Raw genomic sequence first — 18,678 nt, forward strand, 5'->3', positions numbered from 1 at the left:
TCCAAGTCCCTTATTACTTACTGCATTCACATGCTTTGTTGACTAATCATTCAACAAAATGCACAAAAAGGAGGGCAGGTAGTAGTTATTTGGGCACATCCTTTTGGACAACATAAAGCCAAACCATTAAAGTCCAGATTTTCCAAATTCATACTCTGCTGGATAAAATTCACAACTTGCTTATCTCATTTCAAATCTCTCTCTCTCTCTCTCTCACTCTCTCTCTCTCTGTGACATTAATTTAGCCTCTGCCACTAAACAATAATAAACAAGTGGGGTTGAGGAAGGAAGCACAACTGCACAAATACCACGACACAGAATCAAAAAAGGACACCAAACCCATGGTTGAAGCATATGAGCACCCTGCACAAGACTGGAGGAAATACTTGATTATTTATTATTTTAATCCATAAAAGCTTCGAATTGCAGGTTAGAGATGGTCAACATATCTTGACCATACCCACAATACATTATTCAAATACTATAGTTAGGACATGATTATATCCAACTAATTACACACTCTCTTTCTCTGGAATTATTTATGAATAGCTCCAACCACTACTCTCTTAACTTTAGAAAATAACACTGCCCCCAGAATCCAAGGCATCTTCAACTCTTCAAGGTTCTACTTTTCCTGCACAAAGCAACATCAACAAGCCAATTAGGCAATTACTGGGCTATCAAATTCAAATTAAACAAAGTAAAAAATGCAGTCAATCCAATCCATAAGAGTGGCTTACTATAGCTTGTTTTGATTCTTCTTGCACCATTTTATCTTCAAATTTCAAGCTCATCTTACCCATTTAAGCTGTTTTGGGTTCAAATGTCAGATGGAATGGATGATAATATCATGGGACAGGTTGGGATGTTCCATGCTACACTTTTCCACAAGGTTTCCTATAAACTAATTCTTCCAACTCAATCTATTAAACTAATATCTATTAAAAAAAAACATGTGGGTATGTTTGGTAAAGATGGTTGAGTTAAATTTTGTTTTTGTTTTTGTTTTTTTTTTTTTTTGTTTTTTTATAATAGTAGTAAAAAATGATTGATATGATATAAAATAAAAAGAATTTGTGTGAAAAAGTGAAAAAAAAATTGTATAGTAGTGAATTTTTTTATTTAAATAATAATAAAAAATTATTAATATGATATAAAAAGTTAAAATTTTTTGAAATTAATTGTTTTTTAAAAAAGCAAAAATAGGGGAAGAGACGGATGCCCGTGATTCTCAACATGCAATTTTAAAAATGAATTTGAGGTGATCCCTTGTATTATTATTTTTGGACACATTTATAGCTACTGTTGATGATGTCAACAACAAAACAATGAATTCTTGTATCAGGTAAACTTATCACACGTCTTCTGACACCACTGTTACACACTATATAAAGTACTCCACTTGATCTTTGATCATTAAAAAAGAAAACGAAACAAATTTTTTTAAGCTCGTTAACCACAAATAAAGTCAGTAACTAAAATCTTCTTATCCCCAAACAATGTCAAATTTTGCAGTTGTACCTTGGCAGTTGGAGCAGAGTCTCCCCCCGACCCCGATGGTTGCTTGCAGGTTGTCTCTTTGGACGGCATGACAACTCCAGGCCATGAGCGGCACATGCAATGCTTTCCCTGATCAATGCTGGCATACAGAGTCGCCAGGTGTTCGCCGCACCCACCCCAGGAGAACTTCCCACATCGCTGGCAATCGACCTTAAAACACATGTTTGAATGGGGATGGTGCTTCACTTCGCTGATTCAATTTGATTGGGTTATATAATATCTGCAGCAACTTGATATCATCGCCGCCCTTTGTCTAAACTGATACGCTCGGCGCAACAGCCATCGCTTTGCATAGTAATTCACCAACTAATAGTATCTTCTCCAAAGCGCTTCATAATGATACCCATTTGTCATTTACTACAACTCTTCGAGAGTCGAGACCACCGATGAAAGATGCTTTTGTACCCTTGTATGTTTAACTAGCCTACTTATTGACGCGAGAAAAATGTTTAAGAATTACAATTTTTTTTACAACTGTCCGGGTATGATCGGAGGGTGTTAAAAAATAAAATGATAGCTAATGTGACTCCAATTCCATGTTATCACGTGTCAAACAAGTTGTAAAGGAGTTATAGGTGTACATTGCATTACTCTTGCTACAAATTCAGGGTACTCATAACCAATTTTCTGTTGAAATATGATACATTACCACTCCAAGATACAACTTCAAACCATCTTTGCTCACGTGACAATTTTTACTTTGACTACTTTTTTTTTTTTTTTTTCAAAATATCATCTCTCTTTTCTATTTACCTACAATTGATTGTTGACACATGTCGACATGTGATTGGAGCCACTAAAAAAATTTGATACCATCCAATTATATGAAAACACATCAACAAATTGTAAAAGAGATAATAGACCGGTCTTAGGTCTAACATTTTTCTTTCTATTTTGTTTATTTGGGAAGGAAACAACCAAAATATTGCGTCAAACGCATTATTCAGAACCAACCCTCTAAAAAACACAACTCAAAAAGTATTAAACCTATCAAAACAAAATAGAAACTTACAAATACAGACAAAGATAAAAGACGATTGTCTTATGCTCTGGGCTGTGGCCTAGGCCCTTTACCCGATCCCCGATCGCCGATCGGTACCGACTAGAAGAGACATTTGGCATATACCAAATATGTAAGTTCAATTAATTTTATTTTACATACATACAAATACAGTTGAATATATATACACACACTAAAAAAGCCCCCATTTTCATCATCACATTGTTGCCAGGATTATCTTCACACACTATTTGATTTCACATGCCCGGCTACTCTTCGTAAAGTGATTTCTTAACGAGCCCAGACACAATTTAGCTGCAAGGAGGAATATTTTGAGGCATAGGTACAGGACCATTTACGCATAGGGATTTACTCGAGATGAGTCTGAAAGCTTTTTCTCAACTTTTTCCTTCTTTCTTTTAATAAAACTATTTCATGTGCTTTGAATATATCCCGCTTTAGTGGATTGATGAGTGCTCATGAGATGGGTAACAATTCCTTTTTCAACTGGTATATGTTCAAGATTTCAAGCTCAAAGTGCTTCTTAGACGACGCAAGTGGGACAAGGTTTCCTAGGATTGGATTCCTATTAGAAGGCTGCCCGTACAAAAAATGGGACAGTCTAAGAAAGAAAGTTATAGGACTCACCTGCCACAAGCATGTGAGTCCTGCTTCAAACAAGTAAGCCTCACAACCTCTCTCTTAACTGCTCGAATTTCAGTAAAATTCAAGTAGCATAATAACAATGATCCTCGTCCGCTTTCCTATAGAAGATGGGGCATGCTAGCAATAAACAGGTGCAACATCATCCGATCAACATATCATACTATGCAAGAGTCTATTCATCCAACAAAAACTAGTAGAAATAACAGACAATTTAAGACTGCCAAACTTCTACAACAAGATATAATAGAGTATTGTTCTTAACACCATAGCATAATGTATACACCAAGGTAACGCATGAATCCTACCTTAAAAAACAAGCATGGTAATCTTATGATGCACAGCCGACTATGGCCAATCAAGCAGTTTGAAGAAACCCATAATTTGCGGTCACCTACACAGAGACCAGCAGAATCCAAAAACTTCAAGAGTTTTTGCCATCAGCCTTATTTTCCGAGGAATCTAATGCTGGTTTCTTCATTGGACTTGATTCTGCCGTACCTGAGTTTGTCAACACTCTCTTCACTCCTCTTCCTACCACACCAAGATGTGTGACTCCAGAAGATCCATTTGTGTGAGCAGTGGAGACGGTTGGGGAGTCAAAATCTCCACTGCTGTCAGCAGTAGCCATTCGCGAGGAGCTCATAACTGTTGGAGATGCACTCTTTTCACTGCCTAATGACTTAGCAGATGCCATCCCCAGAAGTTCAGAGAGAATTGACTTAGGATTCAGGGCCAGTTGATGAAGATCTTCAAGCTGCAAATCCAAGGATGGATGATTTACTCAGGATACAGTTGCACGCGAATGTTTTTAATTCTTGAACAAAAATAAACTTACCTTCTTCTCCAGCTCACTGCAGAGGTCAGTGAGTGTTTCAATTTCTGTTCCTTTTTCTGTTATAGTGTTATCAGACTGCGACCCACTGGAGTTGACAACCTGATCTAGCTCAGATGCAGATGATGAAGTTGTTGATTCTGAGACGCTCTTTACTTCGCTCATAAGCCGCTGCACCCGAGACTTGCACACTGATATAGCTTTCTGGCAAAATAGAATGGCTTCTTGAGGCTTGGAACCAATCTCCAGACACAAACATATCCGGAAATTTCTGAATTTTATAGTTAAGGTTGTGACTAGGGAGAATTAAAATAATAAGTCCTGCTATTAATAACAATTGATGAACTCATATAGCTTATTGCTTGTTAAATCTTAAGGCCATTGGCTACGGGAGACATAAGAGTATTTTAAATTTGGAAGGATACAGTTCAGCTATCAGTCGACTGTCTGGTTCAACCAGCTGTTCTAAGAGAGATAGTGCTTTTTGATAGTCACTGAGAGAACTTTCAATGTCCTCTGCATGGAGCATAACAAAGACATTATTCATGTTTATGACAGATAAGAGGCTTTCAGAGAAATGCACTAAAAAAATTATAATGGGATCAAAAGAATCAAGAAATGCTTTTTTGATAAGTAAAAAGAATCAAGAAATGATGATACTAGTTAACATAAAAAACAAAGGAAAAAGAAAAGTACACGAGACAAACCTCTTTCCAGAGCAACTTCTGCCAATGCTGATAATATGTCCACTTTTTCCATTGTGTCAACAGAGTGTTTTTCTACAATTGCTCTTGCAACATCTAGCATTTTCCATGCCAAATCAAGGTCAGACTCATCCTCATCTGCTTCAGCCAGATCCTCAACATCACTATCCTCATCTTCTTCTTCTTGATCTTTTCCACTGGAAACTGTAGCTGAATAAAGAAAGCATCAGAGTTAAAAAAAAAAAATTAAAAAAAAAAAAAAAAAAACTCTAACCTTTAAACACTATCTCAAATGATGATGACAACAATGCGAGGGAGTCTTAAACTTGTAAACACTAACTGAAATAATAATGGGGATGAAGCGTATCTGTCTTGTAGCCATATCAGATATGGACAAAATATCTTGCGTATGACACTGATTGTCGATGAAAGTATATATATTTTTTTTTCGAAAGAATGAAAGTATTTTTCAACACATCATACATTAGATATCACTTTGCACAAAAGAATTTTTGATGCATAAAAAGTGCACCATAAATGCATGCATGTGAATTGCTTCATATATGAACAAAGACAAAAGTAAATTCATCAACAGATTTACTTCAAACAAATTATCAATGAATACATGCCATGAGCAAGATACTGACCATCATCTGGTGCTCCTTCCTGATGATTTGTACTTGCTTCCTCTTCAACATTACCCGAGACAGAAGCCATTGACGACCCCCCATTTATCTCATTCTTAACATATCCGTCTTTAGCCGAGTCTTGCTGAGAATCACCCTCCTTCTTGGGGACAGTACCCAACGGATCAGCCTCAACTTGTGCTTTGTACAGCAATGCACATCCATATTTATAGTATGCATGCACACATTCCAGAGACAGTTCACCATGATGCGCAACCCTAATTCGTAAATCATTCAATATAGAGGACAAATTATATATATAAATAAGCAGGAAAAAAAAAAGAAAAAAAGAAGAAGAAGAAGGTTCCCTCCGCTCTAAATGAATCGAATCACTTACACCGAATGAAAATCCAGGCATATTTCAACATTCAGTGGAAGGCTCAGACTAATTTTACGTCTCTAATGCTTTCAAAATGTGTTATAATCCGTATACGATAATTGAAGTTTAAGCAATATTCGAAAAATTCACGCACCATTCTACCCTATAACACAAAAGGAGCAATTATCAAACAAAAAGGTCCCATACACAACAAAAACCCTAGACATTAAGGCAAATAAGCAAGTAGACTGAGTAACCCCTCTGAGTAAGCAAACGGTGTATGAAGAAAAAGAAAAAAGAAAACCGAAACCTGATCTCTAGGGCACGGCTGAAGCACTCGGCGGCCTCGCTGAAATCGCTGTCCTTGATGGCCTTGGATCCCTTCTCCATCAAATCCTCCGCGTACTCCAACGACTTCTCTCGATCTCCTTCAGAGGAACCCTCGGCCGCGTTGTTGTTATTGTTGTTGTTGTGGTTGATGTTGTTGCAGGTGGACTCGGTGCCTCCTTGAGCGTTAGACTCTATGGTGGCCTCGTTGGAGGCCTGGGTTGCCAGGGCAGTCGGGGCTGCCATTGTCACCGAGGTTTCTGACGCTGATGCCTCTTCCACCATCGCTCTCTTTGATTTGGGGAAATTAGGGAAATGGAATGACTTCAAAAACCCTTTCTGGCGGAAAAAAAAGAAAGGGAAAATAAACTAATTCGGAAAACGAAACGTTTCACGAATGCGAAACGATGTGTATCAGAGCAAGTGGTAAGATGAGTGTCAACTAAATATCTTCCGCGTGGTAAATTTAACTTTTTAGAATAAAAATCTATCTTTAAAAAAAGCAAAAATAAATTGGAAGTTTGATGGCTTAAAAATTGGCTATAAAGGGTGGGCGCCCCTCACCCTTATCTTCGTAGAGGGATGACTGGCCACCCTTTGCAGCCGCCACCCTTTTTCTTAATTCTTTTTAATCTTTTTATTCATAATAAATTTGTAATGTAAAGTAAATTTGTCACTTGAAATGTCTCGTAAATATATGATGTGTCATATAGGAGCTACATATCATTATATTAGGGTATGATGTGGCACACTATTAATTAATTTTATTGTAAGTTAATATAATAAATTATTTAAAACCGAGGTAATGACCTAATTGTTGACATTGAAATTACAATAAAACCTATGAATTAATTTTGATTTTTCCCTTTTAAGTTGTTAAGATCAAAGCAACGTGCATGCTCATACATGACCTATATTACAAATTGGTTTAGTTTGCAATAATCAAATCCAAACAATAAAATTAATGATTTTTTTTTTTTTTGTCATAAATAAATTCTTTAAGGATTCTTCTTATTTTGTTTTTCGTGGGCAAGATTTAGCCAACAAATTGACTTAATTTGATTATGATTCCTCCCTCCATAAACATTCATATCAAGTTCGGAGGCATCTTCAATGGGAGGTTTCACATCCAGGTTTGACGTAGGACTGACAATTTGTGTTAGTGTCAAGTTTGAATCGACTAACAAGTCAACTTAATATGGGTCAACTCGATCCTAATTAATTTAGTTAAACAAGTCAAATCTTTAAATATTGACACAACCCATTTAATAAACAAATCATATTGGGTTGATCCAAACATGACCTGATTGATACACTTTTGATTTGTATATGAATTTAAATACTTGGAAAAAAAAAATTATATGAATTTCAAAAAAAAATTATATATAAAAGTGTTTTTATATGAATTCTAGCCTTTTAAAATTTTGTTTTTTTATTCTAAAAATAATATATATAATTGAATTTATACAAGTGGTGTGAGTCATTCATAGGTTAAGTGAGTTGAGATGGGATTGACCTAGTTTTAAAACGATTTAGTTTGAGTCGACCCGAATTGACTTGAATTTTATTATACAAAACTATAAACCGTTAATTTCATGTCAGATTCGTGTCGGTTTTGTGAGTTATGTAAAATTTGTCAACTATAATTTGATATCTTCCACATCGTCAAACAAATGCATATTGAAAATCAAGGTTCTTATTCTAGTGGTGTGTTTGGTAAATAGGAATAGATATAGAAATTGAATAACTATGTATTTGGAACACTTATTCCATTGTTTGATTACATTTTCGTTAATATAATATCAGTAATAGTTATTCCCCTCAAATGATGAATAGCTATTCCTCCTTAAAAGGCTTATAATAGGTATTTCTTCATTAATGGAATAGCTTTAAAAATAAATATCCTAAAAAACTTATTAGCCACTTTTACTCGCTCTCTTCTTATGCACTCTTGTTAGTCTCCGTTATGGGTGGTCAAGCCAACCACCTCCCAAATGAACATTCGAAAGGAATGTGACCATCTTCGACGTAATATTTCAAGTGGCTCGGATATAGCGGTCGCAACTGCTAGATTTGGTGGTCTAAGCACCCTCCTCTGTGCAATGGTTGGGGGTGGCGCTGGCCAATAGGAATGGAGGTTATTCTTGTATTATTTTTATAAGTAAAATATTTTAAGAAATTTGGTTGAAATCCAATTTTTTTTATGGTTAAAAAATTGGGTAAAAAATGACAGTATATTTAGGCTCCTTGTACTCTAAATAATACTCATTCCAAGTAATCATTATTCCCATTATATTACAACGAAAAATGCACCATTTAACTAAAAATAATAGTTAAATTCGATGAATTCCAGCTTTGAATTTTTAAAATTGAAATGTCTATAAGCCCCATGTCGTGCCAATAGTGCTAGTGGTTGATCCGTTGATGGCAAAACGAGGGTATATTCGTAAAGTAGTTTGTTCAAAAAATGCCAGACGGCCCAGACCACATAAAGCTTACACTCTACTCTTGAGGATCAGTGTTGTCTGAACTCGTCTTACCAAGTGAGCCATGGCTTCCACAATCTCCCCAGCGCTACTCCAAACCCTCTCGCTACGCCGTGCGCGCAGTGCGCCCCATACGTTCTGCCAGGCGCACGTTTCTAAACCTGCGCGGGCGCCTCGCGCAACTGCCGTTCACGCAGGCAGGAGACAGCTGGTGTTTCTGCTGACGGCGTCGACGGCTCTGGCGGCGAGAGAATCTCCGTCGATTGCGCAGGACATTCCGTTGTTCGGCTTGAGGAAGAAGCTGAGGAAGGCGGAGGAGGAAGTGGAGGAGATCGTGAGGGAAGGGTTCGTTGCGGCGGAGGAGGGGATCGAGACCGTTGAGAAAGGAATTGTGACGGCGGAGAAGGGAATCGAAAGGGCGGAGAAGGGGATCGAGACGGCGGAGAGGGAGATCGAAACGGCGGTGAGCTTCGGGGGGCTGGCGCAGGCGGGAGTGGTGGCGGGAGCGGAGGTTGTGGGGATTTTGGTTGCTACTTCGATTGTGAATGGAATATTGGGGCCCGAGGGTCAAAAGTCTTACTAGTAGCCAACTGTTGGTGATTGGTTCTATCTTGGTTATAAAAATTCCTGGATTTTGTATTTGAATCTGGCATTTTGGTTGCACAGACTGTTGGGTAACACTTATTAATAAGATTAATTGGGTGTATATCCTCTATGTTTTTGGATTAAGAAATCTCTCATTTCCGCCATGTAAATGAATATTGATTTGTTGACAGGATAAACATTAGGACTGTTAAAGTGTTAAGGGAGTCTTTGAAATAATCCAATGTAAGTTGAACACAAATCATTATCATGTTAACCATTCATGCATATATTTTTGTTATTGTTATTACTCATATATTTTCTCCTTTATTACTTGTTTGGATTCCATTCCAACACCAAAAACTACCCTGCATTCTGCAACCAGTCATATACTTTGCTGTCTAGTCAACTCAAAAATCAATGTCGGGTGACCGAACTATTCCTAAACCTAACCCGACTAGTGTGGTTGTCTCTTCTTGGCCATATGGGTGGTTTGACCACTTCTATTATAGCTATTGAAGTGACCGACCCACTCCTTTTGGTCATGTGGATGGTTTGGCTACTCCTAAACAAGTTATTGGATTGCAAACCGCTCTAGTGGCTAAAAGAGTTATTCAATTACTCGTCTTTCCTTCCTCTCTCTCTTGTGTGCTATTTTGATTTAGATTGTTCATTTTAAGTAAACAGCTAAAATTATAGTTATGGCGGTGTGTATTGCATGCGGTCTTGATTTGTAATCGACCTTGATGATGAATTCAAATGTGACTCATATTTAAATGACCCCCTCAATTTATTATTGGAATTGCAATGTCCTCGTATGCCCCCAAAGTGATAAAAATAACCAAAAATCCAAAATTTTGGATTTTTTTTCTTCTTTTTCTTTAATGTTTTGTTTTTTTTTTTATTAATTTTTGTTTTTGTGTTTTTCATTTTTTACGTGGGACATTTCTGTCGTTTTGGTCATAAAAGGAAGACATTGCAATGACAATGGTAAATGAAGGCACATTACAAAAATTGAAATATTATGAGGGACATTACCAATTTGAAATAGTACGAGAAACATTGCAAATTTATTGATAATTAGAGGGAAATAATTAGACCACCGATCAAAGATGCTTTTTTTTTTTTTGATCAGGGTACCTCTCGACCCTTTAGCTTCGATGTACCTCGTTTGCTGAACGACTGGCCACCCAAATGTGGTAGTCGAACCTTTCGAACGCAATGACCGACTACCAGGACCAATGACTAATCTCTGTACTTCATGAGAACCGCTACTATTCGCATGGAGCGCTTAAATCAGGGCTATGCTTGGATGGCTGGCCCAAAGAGAAAGGTAGCACCCATCAAGTCTCGAACTCGTGACCTCATGGGTATCACATCCTAAAAGCCCCGAGCTTTAACCACTATGACACCCCCTTGGGGTTGATCAAAGATGCTTTTATACCCTAGTATGTTTAACTAGACTGCTTATTGCCAAAATATTGCATCAAACGCTTTATCAAAACAAAATAGAAACTTACAAACACAGACAAAGATAAAAGACGATTGTCTTATTATGCTCTGGACTCTGGAGTCTGGACTGTGGTCTAGGCTCTTTACTGGAGATCAGTACCGACTAGAAGCGACATTTGGCACATCCCAAATATGTAAGTTCAATTAATTTTATTTTACGTATATATAAACACAGTTTATATATATACACACACACTAAAAAAGCCCCCATTTTCATCATCACATTGTTGCCATGATTATCTTCACACACCATATATGATTTCACATGTCCAGCTAGTCTTCGTAAAGTGATTTCTTAACGTGCCCATACACCATTTAGCTGCAAGGAGGAATATTTTGAGGCACAGGTGCAGGACCATTTACGCATAGGGATTTACTCGAGATGACTCTGAAAGCTTTTACTCAGCTTTTTCCGTCTTTCTTTTAATAAAATTATTTCATTTGCTTTGAATATATCCCGCTTTAGTGGATTGATGAGTCCCCGTGAGACTGGTAACAATTACTTTTTCAATTGGTATATGTTCAAAATTTCAAGCTCAACGTGCTTCTTAGGCGACGCAAGTGGGACAAAGGTTTCCTAGGATTGGATTCCTATTAGAAGGCTGCCTGAATTGTACAAAAAATCTGACAGTCTAAGAAAGAAAGTGGTAAGACTCACATGCCTCCTGCACATAATATACTATGCAAAGCATCACCCGATCAACATATACTATGCAAGAGTCTTATTCATCCAACAATAACTGGCATAAATAACAGACAATTTAAGACGGCCAAACTTCAACAACAAGATATAATAGAGTATTGTTCTTAACACCATAGCATAATATATACAGCAAGGTCACGCATGAATCCTACCTTACAAAACAAGCATGGTAATCTTATGATGCACAGCCGACTATGACCAATCAAGCAGCTTGAAGAAACCCATAATTTGCGGTCACCTACAGAGACCAGCAGAATGCAAAAACTTCAACAGTTTTTGCCATCAGCTTTATTTTCCGAGGAATCTAATGCTGGTTTCTTCATTGGACTTGATTCTGCCGTCCCTGAGTTCGTCAACACTCGCTTCAATCCTCTTCCTACCACGCCTAGATGTGTGACTCCAGAAGATCCATTCGTGTGAGCGGTGGTAATGGTTGGGGATTCAAAATCTCCGCTGCTGTCAGCAGTAGCCATTCGCGAGGAGCTCGTAACTGTTGGAGATGCACTCTTTTCACTGCCTAATGACTTAGCAGATGCCATCCCCAGAAGTTCGGAGAGAATTGACTTAGGATTCAGGGCCAGCTTATGAAGATCTTTAAGCTGCAAATCCAAGGATGGATGATTTACTCAGGATACAGTTGCAAGTGAATGTTTTCGATTCTTGCACAAAGATAAACTTACCTTCTTCTCCAGCTCACCACTGGAGTTGACACACTGATCTAGCTCAGATGCAGATGAGTGTGTCAACTCCATTCGCGAGGAGCTCAGAACTGTTGGAGATGCACCCTTTTCACTGCTTAATAACTTAGCAGCTGCTATCCCCAGAAGTTCAGAGAGAATTGACTTAGGATTCAGGGCCAGTTGATGAAGATCTTTAAGCTGCAAATCCAAGGATGGATGATTTACTCAGGATACAGTTGCACGCGAATGTTTTCAATTCTTGCACAAAGATAAACTTACCTTCTTCTCCAGCTCACCACTGAAGTTGACACACTGATCTAGCTCAGATGCAGATGAGTGTGTCAACTCCATTAGCGAGGAGCTCATAACTGTTGGAGATGCACTCTTTTCACTGCCTAATGACTTAGCAGATGCCATCCCCAGAAGTTCAGAGAGAATTGACTTAGGATTCAGGGCCTGTTGATGAAGATCTTTAAGCTGCAAATCCAAGGATGGATGATTTACTCAGGATACAGTTGCACGCGAATGTTTTCAATTCTTGCACAAAGATAAACTTACCTTCTTCTCCAGCTCACCACAGGAGTTGACACAGTGATCTAGCTCAGATGCAGATGATGAAGTTGATGATTCTGAGACACTCTTTACTTCGTTCATGAGCCGCTGCACCTGAGACTTGCAAACTGACATAGCTTTCTGGCAAAATGGAATGGCTTCTTGAGGCTTGGAGCCAATCTCCAGACACAAACATATTCAGAAATTTCTGAATTCTATAGTTAAGGTTGTGACTAGGGGGAATTAAAAGAATAAGTCCTGCTATTAATAACAATGGATGAACTCATATAGCTTACTAATTGTTAAATCTTAAGGCCATTGGCTACTGGAAACGTAAGAGTATTTTAAATTTGGAAGGATACAGTTCAGCTATCAGTCGACTGTCTGGTTCAACCAGCCGTTCTAAGAGAGATAGTGCTTTTTGGTAGTCACTGAGAGAACTTTTAATGTCGTCTGCATGGAGCATAACAAAGACATTATTAATGTTTACGACAGATAAGAGGCTTTCAGAGAAATCCACCAAAAAAAATTATAATGGGATCAAAAGAATCAAGAAATGCTGATACTAGTTAACCTAAAAAAGAAATGCAAAAAACAAAGGAAAAAGGAAAGTACAGGAGACAGACCTCTTTCCAGAGCAACTTCTGCCAATGCATATAATATGTCCACTTTTTCCATTGTGTCAAAAGAGTGTTTTTCTACAATTGCTCTTGCAACATCTACCATTTTCCATGCGAAATCAAGGTCAGACTCATCCTCATCTGCTTCAGCCAGATCCTCAACATCACTATCCTCATCTTCTTCTTCTTGATCTTTTCCACTGGAAACCGTAGCTGAATAAAGAAAGCATCAGAGATGATAAAAAACTTTAACCTTACACTACCTCAAATGATGATTACAACAATGCGAGGAAGTCTTAAACTTGTAAACACTAACTGAAAATAATAAAGGGGATGAAGCGTATGTATCTGTCTTGTAGCCATATCAGACAGATATGGACAAAATATCTTGTCTATGACACTGATTGTCGATGAAAGTTTTTTATTTTTATTTTCCCGCAAGTATGAAAGTATTTTTCAACACAACATACATTAGATATCACTTTGCACAAAAGAATTTTTGACGCATAAAAAGTGCACCATTAATGCATGTATGTGAATTGCTTCATTTATGAGCAAAGACAAAAGTAAATTCATCAACAGATTTACTTCAAACAAATTATCAATGAATACATGCCATAAGCAAGATACTGACCATCATCTGGTGCTCCTTCCTGATGATTTGTACCTGCTTCCTCTTCAACATTACCCGAGACAGAAGCTATTGACGACCCCCCATTTATCGCATTCTTAACATATCCGTCTTTAGCTGAGTCTTGTTGAGAATCACCCTCCTTCTTGGGTACAGTACCCAACGGATCAGCCTCATCTTGTGCTTTGTACAGCAGTGCACATCCATATTTATAGTATGCATGCACACATCCCAGAGACAGTTCACCATAATGCGCAACCCTAATTCGTAAATCATTCAATGTAGACGACGATTTATATATAGAAATAAGCAGAAAAAAAAAAAAAAAAAAAAAAGGATCCCTCAACTCTAAATGAATCGAATCACTTACACCGAATGAAAATCCAGGCATATTTCAACACTCAGTGAAAGGCTCAGACTAATTTTACGTCTCTAATGCTTTCAAAATGTGTTATAATCCGTATAAGATAATTGAAGCTTAAGCAATATTGGAAAAATTCATGCACCAAAACCCTATTACACAAAAGGAGCAATTATCAAACAAAAAAGTCCCAAGCACAGCAAAAACCCTAGACATTAAGGCAAGTAAGCAAGTAGACTGATATGAAACGCTTTTTGGAAACCATAAATTCAACAAATGGAACAAACACTCTGCTAACCCTCTGAGTAAGCAGACGGCGTATGAAGAAAAAGAAAACCGAAACCTGATTTGTAGGGCACGGCTGAAGCACTCGGCGGCCTCGCTGAAATCGTTGTCCTTGATGGCCTTGGATCCCTTCTCCATCAAATCCTCCGCGAACTCCAACGACTTCTCTCGATCTCCTTCAGATGAACCCGCGGCCGCGTTGTTGTTATTGTTGTTGTGGTTGATGTTGTTGCAGGTGGACTCGGTGCCTCCTTGAGCGTTAGACTCTATGGTGGCCTGGGTTGCCAGGGCATTCGGGGATGCCATTGTCACCGAGGTTTCTGACGCTGATGCCGCTTCCACCATCGCTCTCGTTGATTTGGGGAAATTAGGGAAATGGGATGAAATTTTGGGTCACAAAAAGGAAGAAATTGCAATCGCAATGGTAAATTAAGGCATATTACAAAAATTGAAATATTATGAGGGACATTAACAATTTGAAATAGTACGAGAAACATTGCAAATTTATTGATAATGAGAGGGAAATAATATAGTTTTCCCTCAAAGTAAATTAGTTGAAGGAAGTTATAATGGATTCTCTACATTTATAATCTAAAATAACTAATTAAAAGCTACTTTTTATATTTTAATTAATAGCTTTCCAAATTTATTCTATATCCGATTATCTATTATTCAAATAATTTTGATGAATATGTTATTTTGGAGTTTATTTAGCATTTTACATAAAAGTTCAAATCTGGATAATAGACTGTGTATGCTCTAATAACAGCTTCACATCAGAAGGTCTTTTTGGAAACCCAAGTCCAGAAAAAAACCTGTTTGGTCAAAAGGACGTGCAAGAAGGTACTCGTTAATCGTATATCTTATCCCCATACAAACAAAGCCATTGGAGGGTAGGACCAGCCGTTCGACCTGCTTGATTAGCAGCAGCTAACTCAACATTTGCACGGAATATCTCCATGGCTCGCGTGGCCTCAAATCCCGTCGGCCTCCACAGATTCCGACCCAGCTTTCGAACCCCTCAAGCCCCCCACCAGCTCTTCAAAACCCACCTCCACTCCCAAACCACCCCCCGGAAATTTCGGAGCATAGCTCGTTGCCAAACAAACCCCGACCCAACCGAGACCTCTTCAACGGTATGTCCTCTAGTACCCCCCATCATCAAACCTCGGATTCTACGTTCCTCGTTTGGGTTGGAAGGTATTTATTTATGTGTTTTCTTGTTTATTTATGTAGCAAAAGGTGGTCGATGGTAGTTCCAATTCCCAAGCCACAAGTGCCTCCGTGGATAATGGGCCTCCGGAATTTCCGAACAAGAACATCAACAGGCGGATAGCAGTGGTTTCTACTCTCGCTGCATTGGGGCTTTTCTTATCGGCACGATTGGATCTCGGTGTTTCCTTGAGGGACCTAACTGCTGCCGCATTACCTTACGAAGAGGTTTTGTCTGTGAAGTTTGTTTGGTCCTTTATATATTGGCTTTTCTATATGTATATGTTTGTGTTGCGTTTTACATTATTTTTTGTGTGATGTTCTAGGCTCTTTCCAATGGAAAGCCCACTGTTGTGGAGTTCTACGCAGATTGGTGCGAAGTGTGTCGGGAATTGGCTCCGGAGGTCTACAAAGTTGAGCAACAATTCAAGTAATGATCTTCAATCTCTGGAAAGTTATTGTTTTTCACTTCTTTGGGTAACAATTCTAGCATGTGATATGGAGTTTGTGTATCTTTGTGCAAGCTTAATGATTATTGTTGGGACTGAGTTGATATGACATGTAGCGATATCATCTTTAACTCAAAAAGTCTACGGTTTTGGGTCTAATTATGTCACCGAAGTGTATTGATTCTCCTGAAGGTAGGATTTTCCATTAGACGTGAATTCTACCAATAATAAAGGTTCAAATGTTTGGATAATATGTACATAAACTACGTATGATCAGTGAATGCACACTTGAATTGTATATATTGCACTCATAGATGGCTTCGCTATGTACTATAGATTGCTTTTTTGTTTTCAATTTCTTCTTAACACCAACTGCCATTTCTATTTGGTTACTCAGGGACCGCGTGAATTTTGTTATGTTGAATGTTGACAACACGAAATGGGAACAGGAGCTTGATGAGTTTGGCGTTGAGGGCATTCCTCACTTTGCGTTTCTAGACAGAGATGGGAATGAGGAGGGTAATGTAGTTGGGAAGCTTCCAAGGCAGTACCTGCTTGAGAATATTGATGCGTTAGCCCGTGGGGAAGCATCTATACCTCATGCCCGTGTCGTGGGACAGTATTCGAGTGCTGAAGCAAGGAAGGCGCACCAAGTTGTCAATCCAAGAAGCCATGGTTAGATGTTACTTTCCCCTGCAGAAGCAACCCATCAATTTGTCGCTGGTAATACATGTATAAGGTACTTCCCACTTACTGGTGTACTTATATTATACTCATTGTGAACGAATTTCTAATATTATGGAAAAATTACATCGGCAATCCTTGAAATGAATTCATCATTCACAAGTTTGCTGCATTTGGTAGCTTGCTAGTGCACCCATGTAACTTGAATGAAGAATGCTTATATAGAAACACCAGAGTGCTTCCTTCAGAAAAAAAAATATCCTGATAAAACGTATTTTGTGGCTGCAGGAATTTATGTTTGTTTAGGATGGTTCTAGGTTAACCTAGAACCATTTTTCTGTAAAAGCTATCGAAATTTTTGTTTGTTTAGGATCTTTGTTGATTGTGTGGTGTTGATTGTGTGGTGTTGATTCCTGCTAAATGCAAGGTAGGCTCTGTAATGGCTACAGAGTGAATGTTCTATTTTATTTTGTAGAAACAAAAAGGTATTTGGGCTCTGGCCTAGTTGTATCTACCTCTGATCCGGGATTGAATCTTCACACCCTTTAACCTGCAGGTTGAATTTTGCATTGGAAATTTGATTTCGCATTATTTATTTCATAAGGAAGTTAGCACCCTGCTTTAGCTGAGTCATAGCTTTCTCTAAAGGTTGGATTTCTTCCTCAATTGTAAAATTCCACCCGGGGTCCTCGTATGTGCCTTTTGATAATTTGTTTACTAGATCTTGAATATCCCAGTATGTATTATAAATGACACTCAAAACTATGAAGAAAAATAAATGTCATTGTCAGATAATGTCTATAATTTAGCTTGCAGGAAGTGTCAATGTAAAACTGTGTAAAGAAACATGAAACCTGAATGATTTTCTTCTGTTGTGATAGTTAAAAATGGAATTCTGCTTGGTACCCCAATCTTCATTTATGTAGTTTAGATAGCCTCCTAGATTCTAACAAAACACTCTATCTCCTTTCAAACTGTCTTATAAGGAAAAGATAGAACAGAAAACTGAAGAAAGAGTTCCAGGAAAATCATTCTCTTTTGAATCACCTGTTTTAGTTTCCCAATAATCATTAGTATCCTGCTTTACCTCAACAAAATGACACAGCTAAGCTAACCTGTCAGCCACCTTATTGCCCATCTGTACTTCCGCTTGCATCTCTACTGCTGATTACTAGCATTCGAGTCCTCTTCCTCAAGTATGCAGTTTTCAATGGAGAAAACCACTAGTAGGAAAAAAAAAAAAATTTAAACCCACAACTTAACTAGGAAAAATTAGGAACCACATTGGTGGTTTTTATTTTTTGTTTTTGTTAGTTTGAAGACAGAAACTATTGAAATCAGGAACCAAAGGAGCTCTTAATTGTCAGTTTTTATGTAAAAGCTCACTCCCTAAAGACCTATGGTAGAAATTAACTCATTTCATTTGTAACGGAGGCGGGGCTACCCCAAGTTTGCAGCTCTATTGCAGGCTAAGAGGTTTGTAAGAGAGAAACAACGTGCAACAAAAAAAAGTTTAAAAGAAAAAAGAAAAAAGAAAAAAACACCAAAATAATGTCAAGATAAAGAGAGAGAAAACCTGCTTTCATTAAGAAACTCTGTCAGAATATGTTGCATTGTATACGAGGGCAAAGAATCTAGTTGATCGTGAGCTATATATTATGAAAATTCATGGTTATCAAGGATAAAGCTCTGCAGATAAGAACTGATACAGGGTCTTGTCTCTAATAGTATTAAATGCCATTGTATGTCTAGACGCTTGGTTTAGAGTTGTGGTGGGCTCTAAATATGGCAGTTTATGGGGCGGGTGGTGTTGTGGAAGAATATCAA

The 18,678-nt window shown here is 38.0% G+C and overlaps 3 protein-coding genes, 1 long non-coding RNA gene and 1 pseudogene across 6 annotated transcripts; 2 read left to right on the forward strand and 3 right to left on the reverse strand.

The window, feature by feature from the left end:
* Positions 1-376: 376 nt before the first annotated feature.
* LOC133864272 (uncharacterized) lies at positions 377-1,947 on the reverse strand. The gene is made up of 2 exons (XR_009899479.1): positions 1,522-1,947; positions 377-634 (listed from the first exon to the last, which is right to left on the reverse strand). It is a non-coding gene; the product is annotated as an uncharacterized LOC133864272 (long non-coding RNA).
* A 1,473-nt stretch (positions 1,948-3,420) lies between these two features.
* Positions 3,421-6,476, reverse strand: LOC133864059 (NASP-related protein sim3). The gene is made up of 6 exons (XM_062300255.1): positions 6,078-6,476; positions 5,410-5,666; positions 4,766-4,972; positions 4,484-4,574; positions 4,062-4,329; positions 3,421-3,980 (listed from the first exon to the last, which is right to left on the reverse strand). The coding sequence occupies exons 1-6, from the start codon at positions 6,377-6,379 to the stop codon at positions 3,648-3,650; spliced, it is 1,458 nt and encodes a 485-aa protein (XP_062156239.1). The 5' UTR covers positions 6,380-6,476; the 3' UTR covers positions 3,421-3,647.
* A 2,105-nt stretch (positions 6,477-8,581) lies between these two features.
* LOC133863839 (uncharacterized) lies at positions 8,582-9,313 on the forward strand. The gene has a single exon (XM_062299957.1). The coding sequence runs from the start codon at positions 8,645-8,647 to the stop codon at positions 9,161-9,163; it is 519 nt and encodes a 172-aa protein (XP_062155941.1). The 5' UTR covers positions 8,582-8,644; the 3' UTR covers positions 9,164-9,313.
* Positions 9,314-11,396: 2,083 nt separating this feature from the next.
* On the reverse strand, positions 11,397-15,042 carry LOC133863669 (uncharacterized; annotated as a pseudogene).
* Positions 15,043-15,249: 207 nt separating this feature from the next.
* LOC133863670 (thioredoxin-like protein HCF164, chloroplastic) lies at positions 15,250-17,590 on the forward strand. 3 transcript variants are annotated; one of them, XR_009899420.1, is made up of 5 exons: positions 15,250-15,642; positions 15,743-15,946; positions 16,045-16,148; positions 16,565-16,906; positions 17,408-17,590. XR_009899420.1 is itself a non-coding variant. In XM_062299711.1 (4 exons), the coding sequence occupies exons 1-4, from the start codon at positions 15,466-15,468 to the stop codon at positions 16,845-16,847; spliced, it is 768 nt and encodes a 255-aa protein (XP_062155695.1). In that variant the 5' UTR covers positions 15,250-15,465; the 3' UTR covers positions 16,848-16,999. The 3 variants fall into 3 exon arrangements, 1 of the variants encoding a protein (XP_062155695.1); XR_009899421.1 differs by lacking the exon at positions 17,408-17,590 and adding an exon at positions 17,140-17,157; XM_062299711.1 differs by lacking the exon at positions 17,408-17,590 and having other exon boundaries at positions 16,565-16,999.
* The last annotated feature ends 1,088 nt before the right edge of the window (positions 17,591-18,678 follow it).

The sequence above is a fragment of the Alnus glutinosa genome, chromosome 3 (genome assembly GCF_958979055.1).
Source record: "Alnus glutinosa chromosome 3, dhAlnGlut1.1, whole genome shotgun sequence".
NCBI classification, from domain to species: domain Eukaryota; kingdom Viridiplantae; phylum Streptophyta; class Magnoliopsida; order Fagales; family Betulaceae; genus Alnus; species Alnus glutinosa.